Raw genomic sequence first — 9,169 nt, 5'->3', positions numbered from 1 at the left:
ATGTACTTGGTTCGACAACAATACCTAAAAGTCTACAAAAATTTATCAATAAAACTAACCACTTCACTTTTTTTTAAGTAAACAAAAAATTATAATTAATCAGAACATACCTTCCTTTGAGCTTGTTTGTCACCACCGCAATCATTGTCTTCACTATAATAAACCATTATAGTATACCTTACTCAAAAACTGATGTAAGCTATTGTCACCATAATTCATGAAAACAATTATTTGTAGTCCAGATAGCCAACATAATAAGGTTGCTATATTGTGCATTTCAATCACATAAATGAGGTTTATGACATCAAGAACCTAAATGTAAAAAAAAAATATGTATATGGTATGAATTGTATTTGTCATATAATTGTACTATAAATAAAAGACACCCAATAAATTCACTAGTCATTAAGAACATTATAGGGTATAACATTTTACTGAATAACCCAAGCAAACAATATGAAACATGGTAAACATAACAACAACATGGATTCACAATGTGCAAATATTATACTATGGGTTAACACTTCTTAAGTAATTACTTGATAAGCCAACCAATCAAAGTCATCCTTGCTTATCTTTTTAAGTAAAAATAAAATCTGATGTGCAAATAGTATACCATTAGAATTCGCAGTTATGAACTCTTAACATTTGAAATCACACCTACACAACTTTAACCATGGCTTCAAAATTCTAAATTCTTAAGTAACCTCATTTTTGGATTTTGAAATTACATGTACTCTAACACAACCAATGTAACATGCTTATCAACAACACAACCAATGACTACAACCAAATTGTAAGGCCCAGGAAATTCATATAAATAATAACTAATAAAGTACAAGTAATTGTGGGTTGAGAATAACCTAAGAGAATTTCTTAACAAGTATTAGACAAGAAATAGTATTAGCTCAAGTGGTTGAGAGTACTTAGTTGTGTAGAGAGGACTTGGGTTCGAGTCTTGTATGTGCCAGTAGTGTGATATTTTAATTGTGTTTTATTTTACCAATATATTGAATGCGGAAGCATGGTTTAAGCTTATATATATGTGTGAATCAACATGAATCATGTGATAGTTTGTTGGGGAAATCAGAAAAGTAGTAGTCCAGAGGGAATTGCATTTATATTGAAAACTTGAGGCTGCTATGAGCGGGGAGGTTCATAGTAAATATTGGCTAAGATAGATCGGGTTTGGGTTAATTTTTATTATTTTATTGATTGTATTATTTTTCTTTCTCAGCTCACCCTTTCTGTTTGTGTTTGGCGATGATCGTGTGACTTGTCACGCGGGAGCATATATGAATCCAGGTGAAAACGCCGATGCATAGTGATAGAGCGGGGCAGACGATAGGGGATTTTTCTCTATGTTTTATTTTCATGCATTTTGTAATAAATTTTATGATGCTTTTTCTCTATTATGAACATGTAATAAAGATGGAGTAGTGTGATTAAACTATAGCGAGATAAGTTTTAAATTTTCCCGCGCTTGGGAACTTTATATAATGTCTTAATTCCAAAAGAAATTTTATGATATATGCTTTATCTAGTAATATCCATATAGGGTGTTACATTTGGTATCAGAGCATATGATTTCAAAATGATTTTTGGGCCTTGGGAAGTGAGCTTATCGCGATTGTGAGATTAGTATAAATTGATTGAATTGTAGAGTTCTTGAATTTGTGTTATTGTGTGGTGTGTATTGTTGATGAATTTTCTAAAGATAAATTGTAACGGTGTATGATACCCTATGTTCCAGAATTAGAAAATGACTGGCGGAAGAGGTAGAAGAATTGGTGCCAATAACTCAACTGATGAAATTGCACATGCAATTCACCGATTGGTCGACGCTATGCAACCACAACAGGTGGTGCTACCACAACCTGCGCCACGACCAGTCACCATGGATGATTTCATGAGGCACAAACCAGCCAAGTTCAATGGCAAGGCCATTCCTGATGACGCAGATGCGTGGATCAGGGAGTGCGAGAAGATATTGCATATACTAGCTTGCTCGGATGAACAGAAACTGGCATATGCTACTTTTCTCTTGGTGAGTGATGCGGAATACTAGTGGGTTGGAATGCAACAACAAATGCAGACCAGGGAGGAAGAGGTGAGTTGGGAAAACTTCAAGAAGAAGTTCCTAGAAAAGTATTTTCTGGATAACGCTAAGCATGGGAGGGAGGCTGAATTTCTGACTCTACAACAGGGTAATATGACCGTATAGGCATATGTTAATCGATTCGAGTATCTGGCGAGGTTTTATACGCAAAATATCACAAAAGAATGGCGTTGTCGAAAGAGAGGTTTGCGACATGAGCTGCTCAAAGTTCTGGTACCACTCAAGATCCGAGAGTTTCCCTTATTGGTGGAGCAGGCGAGAAGTGTGGAGTAGTTAGAGATGGGGCCTAGTCGAGTAGTCAAGCCACAGAGGAATATTGTAGAGGCTAGACATCAGAAGAAGCCTTACAACCGACCACAGACCTTGTCACAAGGGTTAAAGTGTTTCCAATGTGGGGGAGAACATTTGAAGAGAGGCTGCCCCAGACTTACTAGAAATGTAGGGGCTAGTGTCGGCGACCGAAAATGCTTTGTATGTGATCAAATCGGCCATTTTGCTGATAAGTGTCCCAATAAGAAGACAGTTGCAAAGCCACGACCACAGTTGCCTTCAATAGAAAGGCCTAGAGTTGCAGGAAGGGTATTCGCCCTAACCAGTACAAAGGCAAATCGATTAGGTAACCTTATACAAGATATATGTGTAATGTTGGGTCAGAATGTGTGGGTGCTTTTTGATTCGGGAGCCTCGCACTCTTTTATTTCTAATGCTTGTGTGGGGAGGTTAAGATTGGAGGTTTGTAATTTGGGGTGCGAGCTAGTAGTCTCGACACTAGCGTTTGGGAAAGTTACAACCAATTCTAGTTGTCATGGATGCTCGATCAAAGTGGCGGGTCGTAGGTTCAAGGTGAACCTCATCTGCTTGTCGTTGGAGGGTTTGGATATGATATTGGGGATGGACTAGATGTCTAACAACCATGTGGTAATTGATTGTGGACGGCGCTGATTGGTATTCCCAGAAACTGAAGGAGTTAAATTGATTTCAACTCAAGAAGTCATGAAGGAACTAAGGGAAGGAGCTACTTGTTGTTAGGAACAAGGCAATAAAGGAAAGAATAAAGGAGAGAGAAATAGACACAGAGAATTTAACGTGGTTCGGCGTACAATGTGTATGCCTACATCCACGACTACACTAGGAAGTATTTGTATTTCTGGTGTATCTTAAAGTTTTACATAGAGTCTCTTATATAGTAAAATAGAGAACCACATCTCACTATTCTAAGCGATGTGGGACTAAATCAAGCACCATAATACTAACAATTCTCCCACTTGGGGTTTGATTTACATTACCACCTAGTGTAGTGCCTTCATCATCAATTTTCTCGAAGGCCAGTTGAGGCATTGCAAAGCCTCAACTTAGTTATTGTGACAGTCTTGGTCAACATATCAGCTGGATTCTCTGCACCTGGAATCTTCAACAAAATCAAATCTCCATCATTTATCAAGTTTCTGATAAAATGATACTTCAATTCAATGTGTTTGCATCTGGAGTGAAGAATTGGATTTTTAGCAAGACAAATGACACTTTGACTGTCACTGAACAATGAAGGTTCATCTTGCCATTTTCCTAATTCTTTTAGAAGATTCTTCAACCATATCATCTCTTTTGCTGCTTCTGAGATAGCTATATATTCAATTTCAGTGGTTGAAAGGGAGACTCTTCCTTGAAGTTTGGACTTCCAACTGATAGCTGTGCCACCCAACGTAAAAATATAACTTTTTGTGCTCTTTCTACCAACCAAATCACCTCCCAAATCTGCATCAGAAAACCCTGTAAAGTGAGATTACTTCTTTTAAAGGACAAATGCATCTTTGAAGTGCCCTTCAAATATCTCAATATCCACTTCACGCCTTCCCAATGCTCCTTTCCGGGATTGGATAGAAACCTGCTCACAACTCTCACTACATGTACTATATCAGGTCTGGTGCAAACCATAGCATACATCAAGCTCCCTACTGTAGATGCATATGGCACTTTAGACATGTGATCTTCTTCTTCCTCTGTTTGAGAAGATTGCCTTTTTGAGAACTTTAAGTGAGTTCCCAAAGGTGTATTCCTGGTTTTAGCATTTCCAACATTGAACCTGCTAAGCAATTTTTCTATATATTTTTCCTGAGATAAATTTAGAATACCTTTAGATCTATCCCTGGAAATTCTCATACCAAGAATTTGCTTGGCTGGACCAAGATCCTTCATTTCAAAATTTTTTGACAATTGTTTCTTCAACCTGTCAATTTCTGCCATATTAGCACCAACAATCAACATGTCATCAACATACAAGGCAAGAATGATATAACTATCAATATATTTCTTCACGTAACAATAATGATCTTCTTCACATTTGTGAAATCCTGAGTTTCTCATAAACTCATTAAACTTCTTATACCATTGTCGCGGTGCTTGTTTCAACCAATACAAACTTTTATGAAGCTTGCATACAAGATTCTCTTTGCCTTGTACTTCAAAACCTTTTGGTTGTGCCATAAAGATTTCTTCCTCAAGATCTCCATGTAGGAATGCAGTTTTCACATCTAACTGCTCCAGATGAAGATTTTCTGCAGCTACTATACTCAAGATAACTCTGATGGTAGTCATCCTGACAACAGGAGAGAAAATTTTTGTGAAGTCAATTCCTTGTCTCTGTTGGAACCCTTTCACTACGAATTTGGCCTTATATTGTTTGTTGCCATCTAGTTCTTCTTTTAACCGATAGACCCACCTGTTTTTCAAAACCTTCTTTCCTTCTGGAAGCTTGGTTAAAGACCATGTCTTATTCTTCTGAAGAGACTTTATCTCATCTTCCATTGCTAGCTCCCACTTAATAGATTCACCTCCCTGCATAGCCTCAGCAAAATGCTCTAGCTCACCAGCATCAATCAACAACAAGTAATGCAATGAAGGGGGGTTCCTTTGTGGTGCTACAATTGTTCTGCTTGACCTTCTAGTCGGTAATTCAGGAGTTACTGACTCTACTATCTGTTCAGGTTCTGACCCAAACTCTGACTCGGGCTCTGACTCAGGCTCTACTTCTGTATTATGCCTTCTGTTGGCTACATCACTTTCTGAAATTTCTTCTAATGATACCTGCTCTGACTTTTTATTTGCAAATTCTGTAGTTCTGTCCTTATAGAACATATTTTCATTAAAAGTAACATTTCTACTTCTGATAATTTTCTTGTTTTGGTCATCCCAAAACCTGTAGCCATACATGTCAGATCCATAGCCAATGAAATAGGATCACTTTGCCTTAGGGTCCAATTTATCTCTACTATTAGAGTTCAACAAAATATATGAAGCTCAACCAAAAACTTTCATATGTGAAAGGTTTACCTCATTTCCAGACCATACTTCTTCAGGTAACTGATAGCCTATAGGAATTGATGGTCCTCTATTTATGAGACAGGCTGTTGTGCTTATTGCATCTGCCCAAAATATCTTGGGTAATCCTGACTGGATTCCCATACATCTTGCTCTCTCATTCAAGGTTCTGTTCATTCTTTCTGCCACACCATTTTGTTCTGGTGTTCCTGGAATCGTCTTGATCATTCTGATCCCATTCTCTGAACAAAACTCCTTGAATTGATTACTGTCATATTCTCCACCATTATCAAACTTCAAATATTTAATCTTTAAACCTGTTTGAGTCTCAACCTCCTGTTTCCACCTTTTAAACACAAAAAACACATCAGATTTATTTTTAAGAAAATAAACCCATACCTTTCTTGTAGAGTCATCAATGAAGGTTACGTAATACTGTGAACCTCCAAGAGATTTCATTGAAGCTGGCCCCTAAACATCTGTATGCACTAGTGCTAGTCTTTCAACTTTAGACGACTTACTTGTTTTGGAGAAGTTAACCTTTTTCTGCTTTCCAAAGATACAATGTTTGCAAAGTCCAACGTCAACATGCTTCAAGTTAGGTATTTTACCTTTTGAGACCATGAGCTTCATTCCTTTCTCACTCATATGCCCAAGCCTCTTATGCCACAAAGAGGAACTGTTGCCAACTTCTGCAACTGATATCATATCCTCATCTGCAATCATGTAAAGAGATCCTCGCTTCTTTCCACGAGCAACAACAAGATTACCTTTCATTACTTTCCAGTGTCCATCTCCAAAGGTGGTGTAATGACCTTCATCATCCAACTGCCCTATAGATATTAAGTTTCTCTTTAAGGTAGGAATATGTCTGACATTGTTCAAAGTCCACACACTTCCATTAGAGGTTCTGATATTGATATCATCTCTTCCTATAATATTAAGAGAGTTTCCATCTGCAAGGTAGACCCCAAACTTTCCTGGAACACAGTTAGATAATAATTCTAAGGAAGGTGTAGTATGAAATGACGCACCTGAGTCCATAATCCATGAGTCAATAGAACTATCTAGACTACATAATAGTGCATCTTCAATTTCATCACTTGCTGCATTTGCTGATTGATCACTATCTTGCCTCTTGTTGTTATTGTTCTTCCTTGGAGCCTTACATTGATTTGTAAAATGACCCCTTTTCTGACAATTCCAACAAGTGATATCATTCTAGAATTTTGGTTTTGATTTCTCTCTAGACTTTGATCTGCCTCAGCCTTGATTACGACCTTTCTGGCTACTTCTTCCTCTAGTTTCAGTACTCAATGCTGAACCAAAACTAGAACTGGAAGATTCCCCTGAACTTTTCCTACGAACATCTTCGCTTAAGATCAAGTCACGAATGTTACCAAGCTTCAACTTACTATTACTTGCAGAATTACTAACTGCAGTAACAGTTGCACTCCAACTTTCCGGAAGAGATGATAATAAAATTAATGCTTTCACCTTATCATCAAATGTTATCTGCACTGATGTCAACTGCGCAATAATTGTATTGAATTCACTAATATGATTAGTAATCGAGTTACCTTCACCCATTTTTAGGTTGACTAGCCTGTGAATCAAATACACTTTATTGGCTGCAGATGGCTTCTCATACATATTTGACAATGCCTTCATCAAATCTACGGATGTGTTCTCGTTCATGATGTTGAACGCAACATTCTTGGCTAATGTCAATCGGATCACACCGAGTGTCTGCCGATCTAACAAATCTCATTCTACCTGCTCCATGTCGGTTGGATTCTGCCCTGTTAAGGGTAGATACAACTTCTTTTGATACAGGTAGTCCTCTATCTACATCTTCTAGAACTCGAAGTCGCTGCCATCAAACTTCTCAATCCTCACCTTCCCTTCTTCCAATGCCATTGCTCTTGCTGCTTTGACAAAAGCTCCTGCTACTTTTGACTAAAGCTCCTGCTACCTTTGACCAAAGCTCCTGCTGCAGCTTTTGACCAAAGCTCCCACTACTTCTCTAAACTGAGATCCCCAAGAAGAAAAATAGAAACCAAATCTTTTCTGATGTGGAAGATTAGACAATGCTGCAACATAATACTAACACTTGTTTCATGATGATAGCTCAGTCAGAGAAGAAGAGTAGTGAAGAGCAAATACGTAGCATATGTGTGGTGGCCAAATTTGTAGATGTATTTCCTGACGAAGTTCCTAGATTACCCCCAAGCAGAGATGAGATTGGGGTGTAATGTTATCAAGAAGTTAATAAACTAAAAATTGGCTAAGATAGATCGGGTGCGGGTTAACTTTTATTATTTTATTGATTGTATTATTTTTCTTTCTCAGCTCACCCTTTATGTTTGTGTTTGGCGATGATCACGTGACTTATCACGCGGGAGCAGATGTGAATCCAGGTGAGAACGCCGATGCATAGTGAAAGAGCGGGGCAGACGATAGGGGATTTTTCTTTATGTTTTATTTTCATGCATTTTGTAATAAATTTTATGATGCTTTTTCTCTGTTATGAATATGTAATTAAGATGGAATAGTGTGATTGAACTATAGCGAGATAAGTTTTAAATTTTCCCGTGCTTGGGAACTTTATATAATGTCTTAATTCCAAAAGAATTTTTGATATATGCTTTATCTAGTAATATCCATCTAGGGTGTTACACGAACCCTCACTACCAACGACACCATCAATGAAATCAAACTTCCTAACCAATTACCAATGAACAACTTCCACTACCATAGCAGCCAATAGTCATGGACAACGACAAAATACCAATCTCACACTACCAACGACAACATCTCCAAATAAATTCAAATAACTACACAAATAAGGTCACGATAAATAACCCACTTGAAAACATAGAAAGATATTTATATTAGGTTTAAGGATTTGAAAACTTACGGAGTAACTAGGGTTTAACAATCTTATGCAAATAGGGGTTCAAAGATGAATACAACTTTAAACAATAGCGGCTGCAACAACATCAACACCATTCAACCTTCAAGATAACGTGATCCAAGATTATGTGTTACAAAATAAAGAACAACAGTTTCATTTGAAAAACTACATTGCACACCAATACTACCCTTTAAAGAACTTTGCGCGAGGTGAGGAAGAAGAAGACTAGTTGAAGAAGACGAATGTAGTTCAAAATGGGATTAACACTCACTTTCTTCGAACAAACCTTCGTCTTCTAAACCCTTTGTGCCATTCAAACAAAACAAAGGTGAAATTTGAAAAAAAAATTAAAAGAAAAAGAAACAGTCAGGCCATGTCATGTCGTGAGATAAGTTGTCAAATTTGGTGTGTTAATATATAATTTTCCTATACAAAACTCTTCATCTATCTTCCCAGACCCCATATTCAAAATTTATCATTTTCTCCCCACTTAGAAACCTAACCCTACCACCACTAAAAAATGTATTATTCAAAAAACTCCATCTTCTCTACATTTTTTTGTTTCTTTGCAACCTTGTTCCTTATGTTCTATCTTCATTAAACTTCATATTTTTTGGGTCAAATAATCATCTTTCTCCGTTATCTCATTTTCTTTTGTGTTTATGGTCCTCTATTATGGTCAAACTTATATTTTAACCTTTTTTTTTAATTTGAAATTGTCAATATTAACCTATGATGTCCTTTGTCCCTAAGAAAATTCTCAATTAGAAATTAATTTTAAAAATAAAAAGTAATTAGGCACTATAGTAACTAATTTA

General features: G+C 37.0%; 2 protein-coding genes across 2 annotated transcripts; both read left to right on the top strand.

Annotated features, from left to right (window-relative positions):
* The first annotated feature begins 1,762 nt into the window (after positions 1-1,762).
* On the top strand, positions 1,763-2,224 carry LOC114163450. Its single transcript, XM_028047760.1, has 2 exons — positions 1,763-2,047; positions 2,096-2,224. The coding sequence occupies exons 1-2, from the start codon at positions 1,763-1,765 to the stop codon at positions 2,222-2,224; spliced, it is 414 nt and encodes a 137-aa protein (XP_027903561.1).
* Positions 2,225-2,398: 174 nt separating this feature from the next.
* LOC114163449 lies at positions 2,399-3,019 on the top strand. Its single transcript, XM_028047759.1, has one exon. It carries the CDS (start codon positions 2,399-2,401, stop codon positions 3,017-3,019), a length of 621 nt encoding a protein of 206 aa, XP_027903560.1.
* The last annotated feature ends 6,150 nt before the right edge of the window (positions 3,020-9,169 follow it).

Source organism: Vigna unguiculata, chromosome 9 (genome assembly GCF_004118075.2).
Source record: "Vigna unguiculata cultivar IT97K-499-35 chromosome 9, ASM411807v1, whole genome shotgun sequence".
Lineage (NCBI taxonomy): Eukaryota > Viridiplantae > Streptophyta > Magnoliopsida > Fabales > Fabaceae > Vigna > Vigna unguiculata.
This window is presented reverse-complemented; position numbering and strand designations above follow the sequence as displayed.